The sequence below is a fragment of the Coregonus clupeaformis genome, chromosome 30 (assembly GCF_020615455.1).
Source record: "Coregonus clupeaformis isolate EN_2021a chromosome 30, ASM2061545v1, whole genome shotgun sequence".
NCBI classification, from domain to species: domain Eukaryota; kingdom Metazoa; phylum Chordata; class Actinopteri; order Salmoniformes; family Salmonidae; genus Coregonus; species Coregonus clupeaformis.
In genome coordinates this window covers 32601166-32627640 of record NC_059221.1, presented here as the reverse complement: position 1 = coordinate 32627640, position 26475 = coordinate 32601166, and the positions used below count along the sequence as shown (strand labels likewise).

Here is a 26475-nt window from a genome sequence, read left to right as displayed (position 1 = left end):
TGGAACCTTAGCGAAGACACAGAGGCCAAATGATTGATCAAACTGCTTTCAGTATAGATGTCAGATAGCATGTCCTGCTGCGCTGTGTGTCTGACAGAGATGGCAAATGGCCACCGTTCAGTATTCAGGCCAGATGTTCAATCACTTGTAAATGGATCTATGCTTAATGAAGGTCGTGACCTCTTGAGAGACTGATGGCAGTGGATGGTCCCGACTCAAGTATCAGCAGGCCAAAAGTGGCACCGGGGATCATGGAAGCTGTTCTATAGATGAGTGAGAAGTGCTGCTAGGTAAAACTACATCAGGTTTATGATGATAAAGAAGGATAGATATTGGAAACCATAATGGTGCTGCTCAATTGACTCATTTTAGGATGTGGGAAGACTACAAATGGGGGAGAAACTGAGTGTGTTTGTTAACCCCCACATTATATATTATGTATGATATCTTAGACGCCAGATCAAACTGTAGATTTTCCGGACTAAAGATAGATTGTAATTTGTGCCAATCTTTAAAAAATACATAAAACCAAATTCTTTAGGGTGTGATTAATGCTTTTCTGTTTAACAAATTTAAATGTAACTTTCAAAATGTGTCTTAAGGAAATGTGCTGGGTATGATATTTTATATAATAACACACAATTTAAACTTTTAATTTCTCATTTTTAACTCCAAATAAGGCTTTAACTATTCTGTATCACATAGCTATAGTAAAGTAACATGTTAAACATGGATGTATGGATAGAAATGTGCGATCAGGTTGTGAGTTGAAAGTCGCTCTAAGAGCGTCTGCTAAATTACTAAAATGTAAAAATGTAAATGAGTGAAGCAGAAAGGTGGCCCTGGCTAGACTGGTGCCATTTTCCATCTCTAAAAGGTCCCCTTGTCACCTGGGGAACAGTCCTGAGGCACTCAACACTCACACACATATTATCCTGTCGTTCAGTGTCAACACTCACAATGTGGCTCCAGTATATCCAGTCAGGTTGCGATGACTGTGTTCTGTTTCTCTACAGGAGACATGCCTCTCTGCCCATCGACGTCACAGAGAACCCTGCCAGTCTGTCGGCCGGCTGCAGGAGAAGTTTCCCCTGCCGCAAGTGGAAGTCCGCCTCTTTTGGGTACAGTAACATGTTATTGTTTTTCAAGTGTGTATGTGTCAAGTGTGTTCAGTGTGGCTATATGGAGCCCTAAAATGTGATAGCACTTAAATATTTTGTTTGTCTTTAATCACAACTGGACCCTTCAAACTCCAGATGGCTTAGTGTTTGATGTGATTACGTTACTGATGTGAGCACAGTTCCCAGTACAATGACTTTCTGGTAGATATGTTGCACCATGTTTAAATCTTTATTGGCGTATTCTAGTGAGCTGGTTGTGACACAGCATCCATCTGAGGACATGGCTGTTTTTTCACTATACTCATTCTAATGTAGACATTCCTAATGGGCATCCTGCTAATGAGATGTGATGTTGCTGTAGAATACCTCCCCCTATCTCTAATGCATTAGCCAGGAATGGGCTGGAGCCTGAGAGCCTCAACAAACAACAAGAGATGGACGAGATTAGAGCACAACGAACACACACACACACACACACACACACACACACACACACACACACACACACACACACAGCTTCAAATGTTTGATGGGGGTTTCAAAGCCTCTTCATTGTGCTGTGCTTCAAAATCAAATAGCAATGAGCTCCCACTCCATAGCCTGCCCTCCTCATTGCAGGCCAGAAATATCCCCCAAACTCGTACCAGGCTAATTTCAAAAATATGTAGCAGCTGTGTATATGGAAATGAGAGAGACTTGGGATATGGGTATCTGATATTTTAGATGGGAATAAATTGTATAGATGTCGTGAAGTGTGTCGTTGATTTAAATGCCACAGGGTTCTATTAAGTTTTACAGAGTAACAGAGGAGATGATTGGGAACATACTGAGTAAATTAGTATGTCAGATCACCCGTGACCACTGTGGTATTTACCCCATGTTTGTTTCAGGAACACATTTTGGAGCTAATAGGTGAAGTGGGTTATGACAGCCAACAGGTTGATGGATGTGATTGAAGTGTGAAAGGCTGGCTCGGCATCTCTGTTTATCGTTTGTGCTTCATGATCTCCCAGACTCATTAGCATAATTAGCCCCTAGTTACCAATCAGCTGGCTGACGAGACAGCACAGTGCTCCAATATGCCCCCAACACATTGGTAATTATTTGGACAATTTACTGATTTGTTATAGTTGGCTGCTATGTTAATTTAGCCCCCATGTGGTTATTACATTAAATGTATTAACATTATTACCAAGTGTTAATTACTACAGCTCAGCAATATTTATATATATATATATATATATATAGTACCAGTCAAAAGTTTGGACACACCTACTCATTCAAGGGTTTTTCTTAATTTTTTTACTATTTTCTACATTGTAGAATAATAGCGAAGACATCAACACTATGAAATAATACATATGGTATCATGTAGTAACCAAAAAAGTGTTATACAAATTTTAGATTCTTCAAATAGCCTCCCTTTGCCTTTATGACAGCTTTGCACACTCTTGACATTCTCTCAACCAGCTTCACCTGTAATGCTTTTCCAACAGTCTTGAAGGAGTTCCCACATATGCTTAGCACTTGTTGGCTGCTTTTCCTTCACTCTGCCATACGACTCATCCCAAACCATCTCAATTGGGTTGAGGTCGGGGGATTGTGAAGGCCAGGTCATCTGATGCAGTACCCCATCACTCTCCTTCTTGGTCAAATAGCCATTACACAGCCTGGAGGTGTGTTGGGTCATTGTCCTGTTGAAAACAATGATAGTCCCACTATGACCAAACCAGATGGGATGGCGTATCGCTGCAAAATGCTGTGGTAGCCATGCTGGTTAAGTGTGCCTTGAATTCTAAATAAATCACAGACAGTGTCACCATCAAAGCACCCCTACACCATAACACCACCACCTCCATGCTTCACGGTGGGAACTACACATGCGGAGATCATCCGTTCACCCACACCGCGTCTCACAAAGACACGGCGGTTGGAACCAAAAATCTCCAATTTGGACTCCAGACCAAAGGACACATTTCCACTGGTCTAATGTCCATTGCTCGTGTTTCTTGGCCCAAGCAGGTCTTTTCTTCTTATTGGTGTCCTTTAGTAGTGGTTTCTTTGCAGCAATTTGACCTTGAAGGCCTGATTCACACAGTCCCCTCTGAACAGTTGATGTTGAGATGTGTCTGTGACTTGAACTCTGTGAAGCATTTATTTGGGCTGCAATTTCTGAGGCTGGTAACTCTAATGAACTTATCCTCTGCAGCAGAGGTAACTCTGGGTCTTCCATTCCTGTGGCGGTCCTCATGAGAGCCAGTTTCATCATAGCGCTTGATGGTTTTTGCGACTGCACTTGAAGAAACTTTCAAAGTTCCGTATTGACTGACCTTCATGTGTTGAAGTAATGATGGACTGTCGTTTCTCTTTGCTTATTTGAGCTGTTCTTGCCATAATATGGACTTGGTCTTTAACCAAATATCTTCTGTATACCTTGTCACAACACAACTGATGGCTATTTGAAGAATGTCAAATATAAAATATATTTTGATTTGTTTAACACTTTTTTTGGTTACTACATGATTCCATATGTTTTATTTCATAGTTTTGATGTCTTCACGATTATTCTACAATGTAAAAATAAAGAAAAACCCTTGAATGAGTTGGTGTGTCAACTTTTGACTGGTAGTGTGTGTGTGTATATATATATATATATATATATATATATATACAGTTGAAGTCGGAAGTTTACATACACCTTAGCCAAATACATTTAAACTCAGTTTTTCACAATTCCTGACAGTTAATCCTAGTAACAATTCCCTGTTTTAGGATCACCACTTCATTTTAAGAATGTGAAATGTCAGAATACTAATAGAGAGAATGATTTATTTAAGCTTTTATTTCTTTCATCACATTCCCAGTGGGTCAGAAGTTTACATACACTCAATTAGTATTTGGTAGCATTGCCTTTAAATTGTTTAACTTGGGTCAAACGTTTCGGGTAGCCTTCCACAAGCTTCCCACAATAAGTTGGGTGAATTTTGGCCCATTCCTCCTGACAGAGCTGGTGTAACTGAGTCAGGTTTGTAGGCCTCCTTGCTCGCACACGCTTTTTCAGTTCTGCCTACAAATGTTCTATAGGATTGAGGTCAGGGCTTTGTGATGGCCACTTTAATAACTTGACTTTGTTGTCCTTAAGCCATTTTGCCACGCTTGGGGTCATTGTCCATTTGGAAGACCCATTTGCAACCAAGCTTTAACTTCCTGACTGATGTCTTGAGATGTTGCTTCAATATATCCACATACTTTTCCTTCCTCATGATGCCATCTATTTTGTGAAGTGCACCAGTCCCTCCTGCAGCAAAGCACCCCCACAGCATGATGCTGCCACCCCCGTGCTTCACGGTTGGGATGGTATTCTTCAGCTTGCATGCATCCCCCTTTTTCCTCCAAACATAACGATGGTCATTATGGCCAAACAGTTCTATTTTTGTTTAATCAGACCAGAGGACATTTCTCCAAAAAGTACGATCTTTGTCCCCATGTGCAGTTGCAAACTGTAGTCTGGATTTTTTATGGTGGTTTTGGAGCAGTGGCTTCTTCCTTGCTGAGCGGCCTTTCAGGTTATGTCGATATAGAACTCGTTTTACTGAGGATACAGATACTTCTGTACCTGTTTCCTCCAGCATCTTCACAAGGTCCTTTGCTGTTGTTCTGGGATTGATTTGCACTTTTCGCACCAAAGTAGGTTAATCTCTAGGAGACAAAACACGTCTCCTTCCTGAGCGGTATGACGGCTGCATGGTCTCATGGTGTTTAAACTTGTGTACTATTGTTTGTACAGATGAACGTGGTACCTTCAGGCATTTGGAAATTGCTCCCAATGATGAACTAGACTTGTGGAGGTCTACAATTTTTTTTCTGAGGTCTTGGCTGATTTCTTTTGATTTTCGCATGATGTCAAGCAAAGAGGCACTGAGTTTGAAGGTAGGCCTTGAAATGCATCCACAGGTTCACCACCAATTGACTCAAATGATGTCAATTAGCCTATCAGAAGCTTCTAAAGCCATGGCATCATTTTCTGGAATTTTCCATGCTGTTTAAAGGCACAGTCAACTTAGTGTATGTAAACTTCTGACCCACTGGAATTGTGATACAGTGAATTATAAGTGAAATAATCTGTCTGTAAACAATTGTTGGATAAATTACTTGTGTCATGCACGAAGTAGATGTCCTAACCGACTTGCCAAAACTATAGTTTGTTAACAAGAAATTTGTGGAGTGGTTGAAAAACAAGTTTTAATGACTCCAACCTAAGTGTATGTAAACTTCCGTCTTCAACTCTACATACAGTGGCTTGCAAAAGTATACACTCTCCCTATTTTGTTGCCTTACAACCTGGAATTAAAATAGATTTTTGGGGGGTTTGTATCATTTGATTTACACAACATGCCTACCACTTTGAAGATGCAAAATATTTTTTATTGTGAAACAAACTAGAAATAAGACAAAAAAACAGAACTTGGGCGTGCATAACTATTCACCCCCCCAAAGTCAATACTCTGTAGAGCCACCTTTTGCAGCAATTACAGCTGCAAGTCTCTTGGGGTATGTCTCTATAAGCTTGGCACATCAAGCCACTGGGATTTTTGCCCATTCTTCAAGGCAAAACTGCTACAGCTCCTTCAAGTTAGATGTGTTCCGCTGGTGTACAGCAATCTTTAAGTCATACCACAGATTCTCAATTGGATTGAGGTCTGGGCTTTGACTAGGCCATTCCAAGACATTTAAATGTTTCCCCTTAAACCACTCGACTTTGCTTTAGCAGTATGCTTAGGGTGATTGTCCTGCTGGAAGGTGAACCTCTGTCCCAGTCTCAAATCTCTGGAAGACTGAAACAGGTTTCCCTCAAGAATTCCCTGTATTTTTCGCCATCCATCATTCCTTCAATTCTGACCTGTTTCCCAGTCACTGCTGATAAAAAAACATCCCCACAGTGAAGCATGGTGGTGGAAGCGTCATGCTGTGGGGAGGTTCTCGGGGTGATGAGAGGTGTTGGGTTTGCGCCAGACGTAGAGTTTTCCTTGATAGCCAAAAAGCTAAATTTTAGTCTCATCTGACCAGAGTACCTTCTTCCATATGTTTGGGGAGTCTGCCACATGCCTTTTGGCGAACACCAAAAGTGTTTGCTTATTTTTTTATTTTAGCAATTACTTTTTCTGGCCACTCTTCCATAAAGCCGAGCTCTGTGGAGTGTACGGCTTAAAGTGGTCCTATGGACAGATACTCCAATCTCCGCTGTGGAGCTTTGCAGCTCCTTCAGGGTTATCTTTGGTCTCTTTGTTGCCTCTGATTAATGCCCTCCTTGCCTGGTCCGTGAGTTTTGGTGGGTGGCCCTCTCTTGGAAGGTTTGTTGTGGTCGCATATTCTTTCAATTTTTTTTATAATGGATTTAATGGTGCTCCGTGGGATGTTCAAAGTTTCAGATATTTTCTTATAACCCAACCCTGATCTGTACTTCTCCACAACTTTTTCCCTGACCTGTTTGGAGAGCTCATTGGTCTTCATGGTGCCGCTTGCTTGGTGGTGTTGCAGACTCTGGGGCCTTTCAGAACAGGTGTATATATACTGAGATCATCTGACAGATCATGTGACACTTAGATTGCACACAGGTGGACTTTATTTAACTAATTATGTGACTTCTGAAGGTAATTGGTTGCACCATATCTTATTTAGGGTTTTCGTAGCAAAGGGGGTGAATACATATGCACGCACCTCTTTTCCGTAATTTATTTTTTAGAATTTTTTGAAACAAGTTATTTTTTTCATTTCACTTAACCAATTTGGACTATTTTGTGTATGTCCATTAAATGAAATCCAAACAAAAATCCAGTTAAATTACAGGTTGTAATGCAAAAAAAAAAAAGGAAAAACGCCAAGGGGGATGAATACTTTTGCAAGGCACTGTACAGTACATGAAGTATAGGCCTTAATAAAACATGCTTTAATGAAGTAGTGTGTCATAAGTGTTCTCATCGAACAAAAACTGTCTTTCCTCATGTCTGTTTTAGTTCTTTTTTGTGGCAATGATGTTTTCTGGTGCTTGGCTCTTCTTTATGTTTTGTGAGGTTTCCTTTGTCCTCCAGGACTGAAAAAAGTCTTAGCACATGATAAAACACTGAATAAATGACCTCTACCACAACACAAAGGCACAGTTAGTCACACTCAAGGTTAATGTAACGGATTAGTTTATGGGTCAAATGAAAAACTGCCATTTACTCCAGAAGCTAAGGCTATTGCAGTGCTTTTTACACAGTGTCACCGAAGGGATGTCAAACAATTTCTATTTTCTTTATAATGATTCTCGGCGGTGACACAGTAGGCCTGTAGGAGCCCCATATTAAAGAGAGTGAATTATCTTAATGCCTGTGCGTGTGTATGTGTGTACGGGCAGTATTGCTGTGTGTGTGTACGGGCAGTATTGGAGAAGAAAAGGAGGTGAAATATTATTAGTGTGGGATTTCATATATGAGCTGCTGTTTCATCTCTTTTGGCATGCGGAATCATTATCATTTCATTTAACATTTGCCTGTATGCTAATGTTCAGCTGAAAAGCAGTACTGTATGTTTTTCTGTGAATACTTTCAGTGTTACACACAGGTTGTGATGCAGTTTTAAACTGGTTTTGTTGTTGTGAGTATTGTTCACACACATACAGAACATGTCGTAGAAACTGCTTAAGTTTAAATCGTTTTTTGCAGTTTAAACTGTTAATTACAGGGGATGTTCAGAATTGTAGATGGTCTAACTTTGGCCTTAAGCGACGAGGTTAGATAAAGCAGTCAATACCAAGGCAGCATTGTAGACAAAGATTGTCTCCCTTGTGGTTCTTGTAAAGCAAAAAGGAGCAATCTGAAGAGTAGCCATCACATTCCAGGTAAACAACCCCGTTAATATAAGAAACTGTAATAACACAAACATACCCCCAGGGAAGAACTTGTTCAGGCTTCTATTTTCTCTCTGTTTCTCTGCCTCTTTCTTTCTCTCTCATATACAGTTGAAGTCGGAAGTTTACATACACCTTAGCCAAATACATTTAAACTCAGCATTTCACAATTCCTGACATTTAATCCTAGTCAAAATTCAGTTAGGATCACCACTTTATTTTAGGAATGTGAAATGTCAGAATAATAGAGAACATTATTTATTTCAGCTTTTAGTTCTTTCATCACATTCCCAGTGGGTCAGAAGTTCACATACACTCAATTAGTATTTGGTAGCATTGCTTTTAAATTGTTTAACTTGGGTCAAACGTTTCGGGTAGCCTTCCACAAGCTTCCCACAATAAGTTGGGTGAATTTTGGCCCATTCCTCCTGACAGAGCTGGTGTAACTGAGTCAGGTTTGTAGGCCTCCTTGCTCGCACACGCCTTTTCAGTTCTGCCCACACATTTTCTATAGGATTGAGGTCAGGGCTTTGTGATGGCCACTCCAATACCTTGACTTTGTTGTCCTTAAGCCATTTTGCCACAACTTTGGAAGTATGCTTGGGGTCATTGTCCATTTGGAAGACCCATTTGCGACCAAGCTTTAACTTCCTGACTGATGTCTTGAGATGTTGCTTCAATATATCCACATACTTTTCCTTCCTCATGATGCCATCTATTTTGTGAAGTGCACCAGTCCCTCCTGCAGCAAAGCACCCCCACAGCATGATGCTGCCACCCCGATGCTGCCACCCCCGTGCATCCCTGGTTGGGATGGTGTTCTTCAGCTTGCAAGCAACCCCCTTTTTCCTCCAAACATTACGATAGTCATTATGACCAAACAGTTCTATTTTTGTTTAATCAGACCAGAGGACATTTCTCCAAAAAGTACGATCTTTGTCCCCATGTGCAGTTGCAAACCGTAGTCTGGCTTTTTTATGGCGGTTTTGGAGCAGTGGCTTCTTCCTTGCTGAGCGGCCTTTCAGGTTATGTCGATATAGGACTCGTTTTACTGTGGATATAGATAATTTTGTACCTGTTTCCTCCAGCATCTTCACAAGGTCCTTTGCTGTTGTTCTGGGATTGATTTGCACTTTTCGCACCAAAGTACGTTAATCTCTAGGAGACAGAACGCGTCTCCTTCTTGAGCGGTATGACGGCTGCGTGGTCCCATGGTGTTTATACTTGCGTACTATTGTTTGTACAGATGAACGTGGTACCTTCAGGCGTTTCGAAATTGCTCCCATGAATGAACCAGACTTGTGGAGGTCTACAATATTTTTTCTGAGGTCTTGGCTGATTTCTTTTGATTTTCCCATGATGTCAAGCAAAGAGGCACTGAGTTTGAAGGTAGGCCTTGAAATACATCCACAGGTTCACCTCCAATTGACTCAAATGATGTCAGTTAGCCTATCAGAAGCTTCTATGGCCATGGCATCATTTTCTGGAATTTTCCTTAAAGGCACAGTCAACTTAGTGTATGTAAACTTCTGACCCACTGGAATTGTGATACAGTGAATTATAAGTGAAATAATCTGTCTGTAAACAATTGTTGGAAAAATTACTTGTGTCATGCACAAAGTAGATGTCCTAACCGACTTGCAAGAAATTTGTGGAGTGGTTGAAAAACAAGTTTTAATATCTCCAACCTAAGTGTATGTAAACTTCTGACTTCTACTGTACAAAACAAATCCTCTACTTCTGTTAGAATTGAAGCATGACCCTCTCTTCCTTTCGTGATTTCCAAGCAGTAGCCAAGGTACTGTATGCTAAGGCTATGTTTCAGGCCCCAAGTAGGTCCTATACAGTGGGGGGAAAAAGTATTTAGTCAGCCACCAATTGTGCAAGTTCTCCCACTTAAAAAGATGAGAGAGGCCTGTAATTTTCATCATAGGTACACGTCAACTATGACAGACAAATTGAGGAAAAAAAATCCATAAAATCACATTGTAGGATTTTTAATGAATTTATTTGCAAATTATGTTGGAAAATAAGTATTTGGTCAATAACAAAAGTTTCTCAATACTTTGTTATATACCCTTTGTTGGCAATGACACAGGTCAAACGTTTTCTGTAAGTCTTCACAAGGTTTTCACACACTGTTGCTGGTATTTTGGCCCATTCCTCCATGCAGATCTCCTCTAGAGCAGTGATGTTTTGGGGCTGTCGCTGGGCAACACGGACTTTCAACTCCCTCCAAAGATTTTCTATGGTGTTGAGATCTGGAGACTGGCTAGGCCACTCCAGGACCTTGAAATGCTTCTTACGAAGCCACTCCTTCGTTGCCCGGGCGGTGTGTTTGGGATCATTGTCATGCTGAAAGACCCAGCCACGTTTCATCTTCAATGCCCTTGCTGATGGAAAGAGGTTTTCACTCAAAATCTCACGATACATGGCCCCATTCATTCTTTCCTTTACACGGATCAGTCGTCCTGGTCTCTTTGCAGAAAAACAGCCCCAAAGCATGATGTTTCCACCCCCATAGCATGATGTTTCCACCCCCATGCTTCACAATAGGTATGGTGTTCTTTGGATGCAACTCAGCATTCTTTGTCCTCCAAACACGACGAGTTGAGTTTTTACCAAAAAGTTCTATTTTGGTTTCACCTGACCATATGACATTCTCCCAATCCTCTTCTGGATCATCCAAATGCACTCTAGCAAACTTCAGACGGGCCTGGACATGTACTGGCTTAAGCAGGGGGACACGTCTGGCACTGCAGGATTTGAGTCCCTGGCGGCGTAGTGTGTTACTGATGGTAGGCTTTGTTACTTTGGTCCCAGCTCTCTGCAGGTCATTCACTAGGTCCCCCCGTGTGGTTCTGGGATTTTTGCTCACCGTTCTTGTGATCATTTTGACCCCACGGGGTGAGATCTTGCGTGGAGCCCCAGATCGAGGGAGATTATCAGTGGTCTTGTATGTCTTCCATTTCCTAATAATTGCTCCCACAGTTGATTTCTTCAAACCAAGCTGCTTACCTATTGCAGATTCAGTCTTCCCAGCCTGGTGCAGGTCTACAATTTTGTTTCTGGTGTCCTTTGACTGCTCTTTGGTCTTGGCCATAGTGGAGTTTGGAGTGTGACTGTTTGAGGTTGTGGACAGGTGTCTTTTATACTGATAACAAGTTCAAACAGGTGCCATTAATACAGGTAACGAGTGGAGGACAGAGGAGCCTCTTAAAGAAGAAGTTACAGGTCTGTGAGAGCCAGAAATCTTGCTTGTTTGTAGGTGACCAAATACTTATTTTCCACCATAATTTGCAAATAAATTCATTAAAAATTCTACAATGTGATTTTCTGGATTTGTTTCCCTCAATTTGTCTGTCATAGTTGACGTGTGCCTAACTAATGGGGAGGTCTGTAGGACCAATGGCTTTTCTGGCTTTGCTGGCTTTGTTGAATCTGCTGCTACTGCTGCTGTTTAAAGTGGTGGGACAAACAAGGCACACTAATTAACCTTGGAGGAGGAAATGCCTGGTCATGAACCTTCCCAACATTAATTGTGCTCAGGTGTCAATTTTTTTATCATAAATGTTTTATTCACCGCTACAACTTGTGAGGCGCTACACCTGGATATACAATAGTCAGCCATTTATTCCCTGTACAACTATTTGTACCAACCAAAATATTGCATTTGACTGCTGCACCTCATTATCTGATGGTAAAAATAGTTCATTTTCTGTCTTAAAATTCTCTGAAAGTAAAGACAGTTCTGACTCATGTTGTAGTAGTTATTATGATCAAATACCCTTAAATCAATGGCTCTGTCAGTGACTGCTTGTGCATCTGATTTAGTCCCAGTACTGAGCCCCATTAAAGGAGTTCCATTGCACTCTTTGGTCCTTGAATTAAAATAAAGTCTTGACTCATGGAATCTGATAAATGGCCTGACTCCCCAGCTGATTTCAACAGTTCCTCTAAATTCGCTCTCTCCTTAACTTCAACTCTACTCTCTCATTCCCCCCCTCCATTTCCTTTACCCCTCTCCCACTCTACCTTCTCTCCTCTCAATCTTCTCTCCTCTCCCTCTCTCCTGCTTCTCTCCCCTCTCCTCTGTACTGATTCCCTCCTGACCACACCGGAATACTCCAGGGGAGAAAATCTCCATCCCATGACTAACACTTCCAATCCTGATTGTGTTATTACACGTGTAGCTAGGACAACAGTGACTCGTCCTCTATTGTGATCTGTGTTACATTAAAGCTCATTGTTTGTTTTTGTCAGAGGTTTGTCCCCCCAAAATACAAATTGGTCAAGTCTGTTCAAGTGTGCAGTAAGAGCAGTGTTTTTACTGCCTGCTTGTTGAGACTTAGAGAGAAAGTGGAGCAAGGAGCCAGCCCAACGGGAAAGTGGATTGCAGCTTATTCTGTGACAGAGTAATTGCTCTATATGATTTATCAGCCAAGGGGATGAAATATTTAAAGGCATCTCGCTGCAGAGAAACTTGAAAGGGAACAGTACACTACTGTGTATGTATGTGTATGTGTATGTGTTGTGTGTTTAGGAGGACGATTGTAGATAGTCTCATCAATAGGAAAATAACCTTACTTCATTTATAGTGTTGTCACGATACCAATACCAGGTTTAGTATCACAATACTCGATACCATCACGATACTCAATACCAAAACGATACCCAAACGATACCACAGCAAACAAATAAGGCATATTAGTCAAAGTCACAGAATGGCACTAGATCCAGACAGATAAACTCAGCTACTGCTCTGTTCAATCGTTGGGAATCTTTTGAGTTCAATATAAATACTTTTTTTTTTTTTATGTCAACATTTTTCAGAGACAGCCATGTACAGTGCCTTCAGAAAGTATTCACACCGCTTGACCTTTTCCACATTTTGTTGTGTTACAGCCTGAATTGAAAATGAATTACATTTTGATTTTGTGTCACTGGTCTACACACAATACCCAATAATGTCAAAGTGGAATTATGTTTTTAGATTTTTTTACAAATTCATTAAAAATGGAAAGCTGAAATGTCTTGAATCAATAAATATTCAACCCCTTGTTATTGCAAGCCTAATTAAGTTCAGGAGCAAAAATGTGCTTAACAAGTCACATAATAAGTTACATGGACTTACTCAGTGTGCAATAATTGTGTTTTAACATGATTTTTGAATGACTACCTCATCTCTGTACCCCACACATACAATTATCTGTAAGGCCCCTCAGTCGGGCAGTGAATTTCAAACACAGGTTCAACCACAAAGACCAGGGAGGTTTTCCAATTCCTCGCAGAGAAGGGCACCTATTGGTAGATGGGTGAAAAAATATCCCTTTGAGGATGGTGAAGTTATTAATTACACTTTGGATGGTGGATCAATACACCCAGTCACTACAAAGATACAGGCGTCCTTCCTAACTCAGTTGCCGGAGAGGAAGGAAACCGCTTAGAGTTTAATGGCTAAATGACAGTGTGAAAAGAAGGAAGCCTGTACAGAATAAAAACATTCCAAAACATGCATCCTGTTTGCAATAAGGCACAAAAGGAAAACTGCAAGAAATGTGGCGAAGAAATTAACTTTATGTCCTGAATACAAAGCGTTATGTTTGGGGCAAATCCAACACGACACATCACTGAGTACCACTCTTCATATTTTCAAGCATGGTGGGGGCTCCATCATGTTATGGGTATGCTTGTCATCATCAAGGACTTGGGAGTTTTTTGGGGGATAAAAATAAACGGAATAGAGCTAAGCACAGGCAAAATCCTAGAGTCAAATCTGGTTGTCTGCTTTGCAACAGACACTGGGAGACAAATTCACCTTTCAGCAGGACAATAACCTAAAACACAAAGCCAAATACAGTGAGGGAAAAAAGTATTTGATCCCCTGCTGATTTTGTACGTTTGCCCACTGACAAAGACATGATCAGTCTATAATTTTAATGGTAGGTTTATTTGAACAGTGAGAGACAGAATAACGACAAAAAAATCCAGAAAAACGCATGTCAAAAATTGTATAAATTGGTTTTCATTTTAATGAGGGAAATAAGTATTTGACCCCTCTGCAAAACATGACTTAGTACTTGGTGGCAAAACCCTTGTTTGCAATCACAGAGGTCAGACGTTTCTTGTAGTTGGCCACCAGGTTTGCACACATCTCAGGAGGGATTTTGTCCCACTCCACTTTGCAGATCTTCTCCAAGTCATTAAAGGTTTGAGGTTGACATTTGGCAACTCGAACCTTCAGCTCCCTCCACAGATTTTCTATGGGATTAAGGTCTGGAGACTGGCTAGGCCACTCCAGGACCTTAATGTGCTTCTTCTTGAGCCACTCCTTTGTTGCCTTGGCCGTGTGTTTTGGGTCATTGTCATGCTGGAATACCCATCCACGACCCATTTTCAATGCCCTGGCTGAGGGAAGGAGGTCTCACCCAAGATTTGACGGTACATGGCCCCGTCCATTGTCCCTTTGATGCGGTGAAGTTGTCCTGTCCCCTTAGCAGAAAAACCCCCAAAGCATAATGTTTCCACCTCCATGTTTGACGGTGGGGATGGTGTTCTTGGGGTCATAGGCAGCATTCCTCCTCCTCCAAACACGGCGAGTTGAGTTGATGCCAAAGAGCTCGATTTTGGTCTCATCTGACCACAACACTTTCACCCAGTTCTCCTCTGAATCATTCAGATGTTCATTGGCAAACTTCAGATGGGCCTGTATATGTCCTTTCTTGAGCAGGGGGACCTTGCGGGCGCTGCAGGATTTCAGTCCTTCACCGCGTAGTGTGTTACCAATTGTTTTCTTGGTGACTATGGTCCCAGCTGCCTTGAGATCATTGACAAGATCCTCCCGTGTAGTTCTGGGCTGATTCCTCACCATTCTCATGATCATTGCAACTCCACGAGGTGAGATCTTGCATGGAGCCCCAGGCCGAGGGAGATTGACAGTTATTTTGTGTTTCTTCCATTTGCGAATAATCGCACCAACTGTTGTCACCTTCTCACCAAGCTGCTTGGCAATGGTCTTGTAGCCCATTCCAGCCTTGTGTAGGTCTACAATCTTGTCCCTGACATCCTTGGAGAGCTCTTTGGTCTTGGCCATTGTGGAGAGTTTGGAATCTGATTGATTGATTGCTTCTGTGGACAGGTGTCTTTTATACAGGTAACAAGCTGAGATTAGGAGCACTCCCTTTAAGAGTGTGCTCCTAATCTCAGCTCGTTACCTGTATAAAAGACACCTGGGGAGCCAGAAATATTTCTGATTGAGAGGGGTCAAATACTTATTTCCCTCATTAAAATGCAAATCAATTTATAACATTTTTGACATGCGTTTTTCTGGATTTTGTTGTTGTTATTCTGTCTCTCACTGTTCAAATAAACCTACCATTAAAATTATAGACTGATCATTTCTTTGTCAGTGGGCAAACGTACAAAATCAGCAGAGGATCAAATACTTTTTTCCCTCACTGTACCAAGACAACATTGAATGTTCCTGAGTGGGCTAGTTACAGTTTTGACTTAAATGGGCTTGAAAATCTATGGCAAGGCTTGAAAATGGCTGTCTAGCAATGATCAACAACCAACTTGACAGAGCTTGAATAATGTACACATTCTTTAAATATTGTACAATCCAGGTGTGCACTGCCAAAGGTGATTCTATCATGCGTTGACTCAGGAGTGTGGATACCTATGTAAATGAGATATTTCTGTATTTCATTTTCAATACATTTTCAAACATTTCTAAAAATATGTTTTCACGTCATTATGGTGTATTGTGTGTAGATTGGTGAGAAAAAAATCGATTGAATCCATTTTGAATTCAGGCTGTAACACAACAACATTTGGAATACAGTGGGGGGAAAAAGTATTTAGTCATCACCAATTGTGCAAGTTCTCCCACTTAAAAAGATGAGAGAGGCCTGTAATTTTCATCATAGGTACACGTCAACTATGACAAACAAAATGAGATTTTTTTTTCCAGAAAATCACATTGTAGGATTTTTTATGAATTTATTTGCAAATTATGGTGGAAAATAAGTATTTGGTCACCTACAAACAAGCAAGATTTCTGGCTCTCACAGGCCTGTAACTTCTTCTTTAAGAGGCTCCTCTGTCCTCCACTCGTTACCTGTATTAATGGCACCTGTTTGAACTTGTTATCAGTATAAAAGACACCTGTCCACAACCTCAAACAGTCACACTCCAAACTCCACTATGGCCAAGACCAAAGAGATGTCAAAGGACACCAGAAACAAAATTGTAGACCTGCACCAGGCTTGGAAGACTGAATCTGCAATAGGTAAGCAGCTTGGTTTGAAGAAATCAACTGTGGGAGCAATTATTAGGAAATGGAAGACATACAAGACCACTGATAATCTCCCTCGATCTGGGGCTCCACGCAAGATCTCACCCCGTGGGGTCAAAATGATCACAAGAACGGTGAGCAAAAATCCCAGAACCACACGGGGGGACCTAGTGAATGACCTGCAGAGAGCTGGGACCAAAGTAACAAAGCCTACCATCAGTAACACACTACACCACCAGGGACTCAAATCCTGCAGTGCCAGACGTGTCCCCCTGCTTAAGCCAGTACATGTCCAGGCCCGTCTGAAGTTTGCTAGAGTGCATTTGGATGATCCAGAAGAGGATTGGGAGAATGTCATATGGTCAGATGAAACCAAAATAGAACTTTTTGGTAAAAACTCAACTCGTGTTTGGAGGACAAAGAATGCTGAGTTGCATCCAAAGAACACCATACCTATTGTGAAGCATGGGGGGTGGAAACATCATGCTTTGGGGCTGTTTTTCTGCAAAGGGACCAGGACGACTGATCCGTGTAAAGGAAAGAATGAATGGGGCCATGTATCGTGAGATTTTGAGTGAAAACCTCCTTCCATCAGCAAGGGCATTGAAGATGAAACGTGGCTGGGTCTTTCAGCATGACAATGATCCCAAACACACCGCCCGGGCAACGAAGGAGTGGCTTCGTAAGAAGCATTTCAAGGTCCTGGAGTGGCCTAGCCAGTCTCCAGATCTCAACCCCATAGAAAATCTTTGGAGGGAGTTGAAAGTCCGTGTTGCCCAGCGACAGCCCCAAAACATCACTGCTCTAGAGGAGATCTGCATGGAGGAATGGGCCAAAATACCAGCAACAGTGTGTGAAAACCTTGTGAAGACTTACAGAAAACGTTTGACCTGTATCATTGCCAACCAAGGGTATATAACAAAGTATTGAGAAACTTTTGTTATTGACCAAATACTTATTTTCCACCATAATTTGCAAATAAAATTGATTTTTTTTTCTCAATTTGTCTGTCATAGTTGACGTGTACCTATGATGAAAATTACAGGCCTCTCTCATCTTTTTAAGTGGGAGAAATTGCACAATTGGTGGCTGACTAAATACTTTTTTTCCCCACTGTAAGTCAGGGGTATAAATACTTTCTGAAGGCACTGTATGCATTAACGAATCAATTATACAAGCATACAATCACTTTGACTTTGTTTTTACCAATCGATCTACATAACATAATGATGGTAAATTGTTATTGATAAACTGGGTGAATCAAGATGTAGCCTAGGCCTATCCACAATACAGGTGAATGCATATTCAATAGGAGTGTGTGCATGCATTGAGTTATTGAGCTTGTTTTGGTTGATTTCATGGGGCTACAGATGACAAACAATCTGTTTCCTTCCATTTGGGACTTACAGATTGATGGATGGGGCCCATCCGATGGTAAAACTTTGAAGACTGCAGGCTGAGTTGGCTACCAAAGTGAGGGGGAGGGGGGCACTTCACCGGGCGAGGGAGAGTCAGGGAAATCCAATAGCTATATAAGCGAGAAAAATCCCAAATAGATGGATTACAGATGTCAGTCAGCAAGCACTAAGCCAAGGTGGAAAAGTTACAAAACTCCCATAGCCTACTTCACAGAGAACATGCCGAAAACAAAAAGGCAAACAGACAAGGTACTACACAATTAGAGCAGGCAGGTATGATTGTCTAATTCATTTTTTGGCCCACGGCAAGAAGGCACCAGAGCCTGCCATGCTAATATATTCCAATAGATAATACAGCCACAAGGTCTGAAGAGCATGAGAATGCAACATGGCCGCACGTGCCCCATCTGTTCATTGTTTACATCACACTTCCTCGTGATTGGTGGATTGTAGCTCACCACCGCCAACACTTGGTCTGGAATGTAATTACATGCTATCATGGGTAGTGGCTAACGTTAGCCAGATTGGGCTAGCTCCTGAGCTAGCATACGAACTCAGTAGCGCAGAGTAGATTCTCAATATGACATTGAGAAATGGTGCATTGTGGGTAGTTTAGAAGATATCCAGAAATACATTAATAAATACGTAATAACCCAAAAACATCTGTTTGTACTTGTAGGTAACCAGATCGTGACTACAACTAAATTACTAAGTCTTTGACCACACTGTGTTGTTACATTGGTGAGTAAAAACGAATGCTTCCTACCCTATAAACATGTGGACAGAGAGCATGCTTTAAAGGGACATAAAAAAAAATAGTCAACTTCATATTAATAATTTCCAGCACCACCCCAACATCAAATTATGTGAAAAAGATAGAGGAAGATAAGTGTTTCCATTGACATCATCAGTGGGCATCGTGTGATTTTAACAAATTCTGAGGAGGCATTGCCTACTAATTTTCTACTAATTGGTTGATGTCATTGGAATCACTTATCTTTTTTACTACAAAACAGAAACGCGCCATTTTCACATATGTTGATGTTGGGGTGGTGCTGGAGATGAGAAATGTGAATTACATTATATTGCCAGTGCACTGTGTGCAGTAGCTGGATTATTTACTGCTGCTAGATGCTGTGCTGTCTCCCCCAGTTCACTGACCAGGATTTAGCTTCTCTCTCCCTCAGCCTGCAGAGCTCAGGGCTGCCTGGTCTGGCTCAGGATATGCTGTAGGCTCAATCTCCCTCTGTCTCCCTCCCTCACACTCTCTCTCTGTATTTATATGTATCTCTCTCTCCCGTTCTGCCACCTTTGGTCTCTTGGCCCTACCCAGGAGAGGACCGCTCCCGCTCCACTCAGCCCAGTCCAAGCTCTTCTCTGCCCTGGCACCCCAATAGTTGAACCCCTGAAGCTAGGACAGCAGAGTCCCTGCCCATCTTCCGAAAACATCTGAAACCGTACCTCTTCAAAGACTATCTTAAATAATCTCACAGCACCCCCATCTCGCACCCCCCAAAAAAAAACAACAACTAAACAAAATAACTATAGCTCTGACATTCAGATAGCTACTTTATTGTGAAAAATTGACTTACTGTGACTGGGATATGTGGTTGTCTCACCCAGCTATCTTAAGATGAATGCACTAACTGTAAGTCGCTCTTTATTAGAGCATCTGCTAAATGACTCAAATGTATAAATGTCTCGCTCTCTCTCCCTCCCTCCCTCATTATGCTCTTTCTCTATTTCACTCAGTTTAACCATAATATGTGTTGTAATATTTGACCTGGCTTTTCAGGAGGATGAAATTGAAATTGTAACCAGCTTTTTGTAATGCTTGTTTTAGAAAATGTGATACTTTTTGAACGAGGTTTAATTTTCAATTAACCAAACATTTGAGGTTGTAATCTGGATAAAGGCAAAAAGGCAATTTATGAACAGCGGGTAAGCCATTCTTACTAATCTGCTGGAGAAGCAGTTTGGGTTTAAGTATAACTTTTGTATGACTGAAGCTTTAATATTTAATAATGTTTGCCCCCCAAACTCATATTCATTATATAAATAATAATGTTTAATTTTGTCTGGCTTACCGTTCCAAATAAAGTGAAATATTTTTTGCTCATATAATTAGAAAAACAAGTCGTCTGGCAGCGATATGACTAAATAAGTAAACCGTGATATGACTAAAGAGTTAATCAGTAAAATTTGACCATAAATAGACAGGTATTAATCTCACCATGGTTGCAAGAGATTGTCTATTTTTGCTAAATGTCTATTGAAAGTTGTTATAGTGAGCATATTTCTTTCTTTAGGGATATGAATACCAATTGTGTCTACTTAACCATCAGACCATTTTACGGGGTAATGTAAAAGTTGTGTATTTTAACGATCCAATACGTAATATGGTACATAATTAGGTTTTTGTTCTGAGAGGTTAGAGAAATGATCTAGGTCACCAATAAGATTGTGCAGGGATCCAGATTGCGGAGTTAAGAGAACTAGAGTCATCAGCATATATTGAAACTTTAGTTTTTAAGCCCTGGATTTTTAACCCCTTGATATTATTGTTGGATCTGATTTTAATAGCTAACATTTTGATGGCCATAACAAATAGATATGGAGACAGTGGAAAACCTTGCTTAACTCCACTTTACAGTTCAATACAGTGCACCAAATACCCTAGTTTCAGACTCCTAATTATCCTTACACCTCTGGGACTGGTTGCACCAGTTGCGCGTAACAAAAGTTGGTCTTAAATGCTAGGTCAGGCGTAGCTACGTCCAACTTTGATCAGAATTTATACCTGTTGCAACCAAAAATAAGATTAGTCGTAAGCAATGCACATTCTTGAGATTTGATTCTTCATAATGATGGTTGCTAGGCAGCGGCCGCTACTAGGCTGTTAACATCCTCGTGGCAATTCTAAAGTTTGCGAGGCATGTCACTTTGCCCATCACTTGGATATTTGGTTACAATAGGCCCTTTTCACGTGACGTCAGACAACTTCCGTTCTGCCGCGATGCAGGTTATGTTTACATCCGGTGTCGCTTAGGAACGCTTAGCTAGTAGCACATCATTATGGAGTTCACCCAGTCCCTTTCACATCTGCCACCAATACGACTTAACGACGTAGAACGACTTGCTGACAAGTGGTCCCTTACTTCAAGATCGAAGCTTGATAAAGGCTACAAGTTCTTCGTTGAAGGTTACCTGTTTGATTATGAAGGTACGTGTTTATCTTTATTTAGCTTAAATTAGCCCTATGCTAGCGAAGGTTATGAGCTGACGAGTTTCTGTTTTGCAGCCTCTTTTTAATATTACTGCTGTTTGTATCGACCGTAAGATAAGAGTCAGTAATGTATTAATGGCTAATGCTGCGCCCTTTCTCCCAATCACTGTATTGAAACAGTCTCAAGTGTAGTTAACGGTGAGGTGACAGTGAGAGGGCGATGTTACAGGTCCATGAAGAAAAATGAGGAGGCTCATCGGCTTCAGGTTTCTCAGATAAACAGTTCTCTAACATTATGATAAGATAGGTTAAGATAGATAAGTTTTCTTTTTGTTGTGTTTTGCTGCGGTTGCAGATTTAATAAGAATGATTCCACAATGTTCCACTGTGGATCAGTTTGTTTCTCAGTCTGAGCTCTGATTTTGTATCATTAAACTTAATACACAACGAAATTCTTACAAACCGATGTGGGTTGTTGACGGCAATAAAGACTGGGAAAGATTCTGTGATAACTCAAAATGTTCAAATTTTCGATAAGTGTTGGCACTACTTGTCAAAGGTTTCAGAACAGCCAATTTTTCTTAATTAAAAAAAGAAATTGGGTTTTGAAAATTGTGTACAGTAGTTTATAATGAAACGCAGAAAAAAATGTTTTGTAAGTACAGCACTAATTGTTATGTCTCTATGAACAGGTTACACTAGACTCTGCAGAGGTTCCTGTGGTACTCAATCACATGTCATGTTCCTGCTCTGCTGGGAAAGCACTATGTAATCACATAGTAGCACTTCTTTTTCAAAGTGCTCACTATGTTACCATGGGCTTTAAGACAGTGCCATTGCCTCTGTCATGCACCAGCGCACTGCAGACCTGGCACCGGCCTAGGACACAGGTCAGACATTATTTGTTACACTGATGCAGAACTTTGCAGTTTGTATTGACTTTTGACAATGTATTGTTCATCATTATTATATCACAGGGAATTGTACCAGAGGCCACCAATGATATGGCGGTGTGTAAACCAGCGGCTAAGAAAAAAACAAGTGTCAGAGCTGGTGTGAAGTGCACACTGTACCGAGCCTATGATGGTGAGTCTGAATGAGCCCCCGCCTGTACTAGAGCACAAAGACTTTAGTGCATTTCTAAAATAATACAAACATAAAAGTGATTATTATTTGTTACTTTTTATATAGACTTTCAGTGGATATTTTTTTATTTGTATTAGAAGCATGTACGAGACTGGATGAGTGTGGTTGTCTTTTTTAGTGAAAAAGATAAGGTGGCATTTAATGAAATCTAAACTTGACATATCTCACTTTCATGCCAGGGCCTATTCCGGATCCTCACGTCATGGCCAGTGCTGAGAAACTGAAAGACATCCGTCCACAACCAGGGATTTGCAAATTGCTGCACGGGCTTGAGGGCCTTAATTTGGTGGACTCTAAATTTGGCCCTGTGCCATTTGGGTCTGTGCTTTCTTACCAGTGCCCTCTAGAATTAAGTAGAGATATTATTAAACACCCTGGTGCCAGTGAGTTTCCTCAGTTGCCTATTGAAGGTTACAACTTTAAATTTCCCATTGATTTTGAGCCCAACTACATACAACAATGTCATTTGGACAGCCTGATTGTGTCAGAGGAGATGTCTGCTGCTATTGAAGCAGAAACAAGAATGCAGTCAGAATGCCAGCTGTGGAGCCAGGTACGCAAACCCCGACTGACAGCCAGCAGATTCCGTGAAATATGCCATGTTCGTGGGGAGTTGTCTGCCAAGGCTTTGGCAACCCGCATTCTGAGAGGAACTCCTCAGACAGCTGCTATGAGAAGAGGGTTGGATCTGGAACCTGAGATACTGAGGCAATATTCTGATTTTTGTGATGTCTCTCTGAAACAATGCGGGGTCATCATCCACCCTGATTCACCTCACCTTGCAGCCAGCCCGGATGCTAAAGTCTTCTGCCCAACAGAAGCACCACCATTTGGTCTTGCTGAGGTTAAGAGTTGCGATGTTGAAAATGTTACCCAAGTTAAACACCTGATCACAGTTAAAGGCCAGGCCTGCCTTAAGAAGAGCCACAAATACTACTATCAGGTTCAAGGCCAACTCGCCTTAAGCGGACTTCAGTGGTGTGACTTCATTACAGATACCCGCACTGACTTCACAGTTGAGAGAATCTTTAGGGATGAGGAGATTATCCACTCAATGCGACAGAAGCTTGATCATTTCTATTATAACATCTACATGGATGTCTTCTTAAGTTATAAAACATAAGGCAGAATTTTATGTGTAAATAGTGTTAAGGTAAATATGGAAGGTGAACCTTTGACATTTTTTTCTTTAACTGCAAATTAACTTGTCATATACTGTATATCTCCTATGTACTGAAACACACATTTTGAAAAGGATTGTGATGTAAATGTCGACATGTTTTTCTTTAACTGCAAATGAACTTAATTGTGTTATATACTGTATATCTATGTATTGAAATACAAATTTTGAAAAGGATTGCGATGTTGTAAATGCTCTTACCAAAATCAAAAGGATTGGAAGCAGTTGCTTGCAAACATATATTTAATAGTTCCATCAGTGCCATGACACATAAGCACATAACATGGTTAATAGTTGGATATTTTTACAATATATCACATTAGGTTCATTAATAGCTATGAAAAAGTTATTACCCTTAACAAAAACATACAGTATAACATTAGATCAATTAAATTACCAACAAAGTTAATTCATATTTACATTTTTTTGTACATACAATACAGTAATATAAAAGTACTTCTATTTACAGCCCATCTAGCTTACTCAGGGAAATATACAACTTCCAGTTGACAAAAACATCAGACTGGTTTGTCTCCTTTAATGTCAAGAGGTCCCTGATAGTTCGACATGAGGCAGCAGATGGCCCACAGCTGATTCACTGAACCCACTGTGGAAAGAGGAACAAGCCCATCCCAGATATGGTACTCCTTCACCCTCCGTATGGCCCTCTCGACTAAAATCCTCAGCCGGGCGATGGCCTGGGTCTTAAGAGTGTCCTCCCTGCTGAGCTGAGGAGATTTTTACGGGAAGATACGGGAATTTCTGTTTGTTGTTTGAACAAAATGGTACACTGCAATAGCATCTTCTCGAAGATTGTGCCATGCTTCGGTGTTGGATGGGATACTGTTGCGATACAGACACCGGGAGAAAAGAAACAGCTAAATTAACATTCAGCTTTGACCAGGAATCAATATTTATCTAGCTATCATGCACAACAGTATTTGAATAGGTGAGTTACTATACATTCATGAATAAACTAACTGCCTAACAAAGGGTTAGATAGCTAGCTAAGTAAACTTGTTACATTACAGCCAGGCAGCAATGTAACGCTACCTTTTAACGCTTATCGGTATCTGGTACTAAGTTGTTGTTAGCTAACGTTAGCCCACTTTTAAGTAACTAAGGCAGTGAACAATTATGAATTAACAATAACGTTAGCAAGTTACAAACCATTGCATATACGTAAACATTATTACTCTTAACTTTACTAATTTAACTTAAACGTACCTCAGAAGAGAAGTCTCAGGTTACGGGCGAACGGAAGTGAAGTTAACCTGCTACGCGGAAAGGCGGAAGTTAGATGACGTCATCGTGAAAAGGGCCTATTAGGCTAGGAAAATGTTGGCTAAATTGAGGTGCTCATGATGATAATATTTACTCTAGTTTACTCATTAGCACTGATAAGAAAATGTTTCTAGCATGTTAGGCTATGTAGCCTAGTATAAAAAAGGGGATTTGTTTGCACTTCACTCGCGTATATTCTATATCCCGACCAAAAGCCCTTGACTTGTCTGATAATCAATCAATGTGATTTTGTTTCACTGAATATCTGTCTGTAGGCTATATTTGGTTATTTGATCTCTGGCTGGGCAAACAAGGGGAGATAGTAGCTAATCTATTTGTTTGCTAATCTATCACTGATCAGACACATTTAGCATGTTATAATGTAGCTTAAATTTGCTATTGACTCGCTCAAATAGGCAACTCAAGTCTCATATCCTTTTAAAAAATACAGATTTTTTTCAAGTTTTAATGTCACATGCACAATTACAGTGAAATGCCTTTCTTGCAAGCTCTAACCCCAACAATGCAGTAATCAATAACAATGTAATACTAAAAACAACAAGGTAGAACAAAAACAAAATAATAAATAAAAATAACATGATTAAGTAAGCATACTATTTACATGGTCAGTTCCAGTACCATATTTTAGATAGCGCCGACGGAGATGGCGGCCTCGCGACTAGCTCTTAGGAAACTTTGCGGTATTTTGATTTTTTCTGTATTATTATTTACATTATTAGCTCAGGAAATGTTTTGTGTCATTACATACAGCCGGGAAGAACTATTGGATATCAGAGCGGCGGTAACTTACCAGAACTACCAGCATTACGGAGTGTGGTGCCAGGAAAATAACCGCTCACTCAACATCAACAAAACAGCAGAGGGTGCACCCCCCTATCCACATAGACGGGATCACAGTGGAGAAGGTAGAAAGCTTCATGTTCCTTGGCTAACACATCACTGACAAACTGAAATGGACCACCACCACAGACAGTGTGGTGAAGAAGGCGCAACAGAGCCTCTTCAACCTTAGGAGGCTAAAGAAATTTGTCTTGACACCTAAAACCCTCACAAACAGATGCACAATTGAGAGCATCCTGTCGGGCTGTATTACCGCCTGGTACGGCAATTGCACCACCCACAACTGCAAGGCTCTCCTGAGGGTGGTGCGGTCTGCCCAACGCATTACCGCGGGCAAACTACCCGCCCTCCAGGACACCTACAGCACCCGATGTATCAGTGTGCGTAGTCTGTAGGGCCTTGTGAGTGTGCATAGAGACAGTGCAAAAATACAAAGGTCAACTCAGATAGTTTGTATAGCCATTTTGTTAGCTATTATTGCTATTTTCTGTGTGTATCATGATGACGGTTATTCAAGTTAACACCCTACATCGGCTCCCTACTAGGCATAGAATCTACGCTCAGGCGTAGCTCATAGAAGGGCTTACGCCCAGGTGGTGCAACAGGTATAATTTTTAGGTGCAGCGCAGAGCATATTTTACGCCGGACATTGAGTTATGACCCACTTACAACCAACTGGTGCAACCGGCCCCTGAAGACGCTAGCCACTACCATGCCAGTCGGAAGAATTTAGGTGAATACTCAAAAGCTGGTTTCTCCACCGACTGTTGGATAAAGGGATCCATGGGGTGTTAACAACACTCGGTGGATACTAGAGATCCTGACTGGCAATGTGTCCAGTCTGAGACATGGCTTTAAGTTATCCTGACATGCACACCTCACCATTGTCACATCCTGACTCACCCTTTATTGTCACAGCCTCTCTGTTATAAAAAATAATAAAAATAAATGTTCGACATAAGTACAAAATATATTCCTAAACCCCCTTCCAAAAAATAAGTTATGAAATAACAAAACAAAACAAAAAATTGCAAGCTCTCCTCACAGCCAAGTC

At 40.9% G+C, this 26475-nt stretch overlaps 1 protein-coding gene across 2 annotated transcripts in view; it reads left to right on the top strand.

Moving 5' to 3' along the window:
* The window catches only part of LOC121545403 (IQ motif and SEC7 domain-containing protein 1-like), a 238188-nt gene that overhangs the window by 71460 nt on the left and 140253 nt on the right, over positions 1–26475 (top strand). For both annotated transcript variants that reach the window (XM_041855901.2, XM_041855908.2), the window contains exon 3: positions 1017–1121. In XM_041855901.2, coding sequence (XP_041711835.2) covers positions 1017–1121 — 105 coding nt within the window. The remainder of the gene's footprint in view (positions 1–1016; positions 1122–26475) is intronic.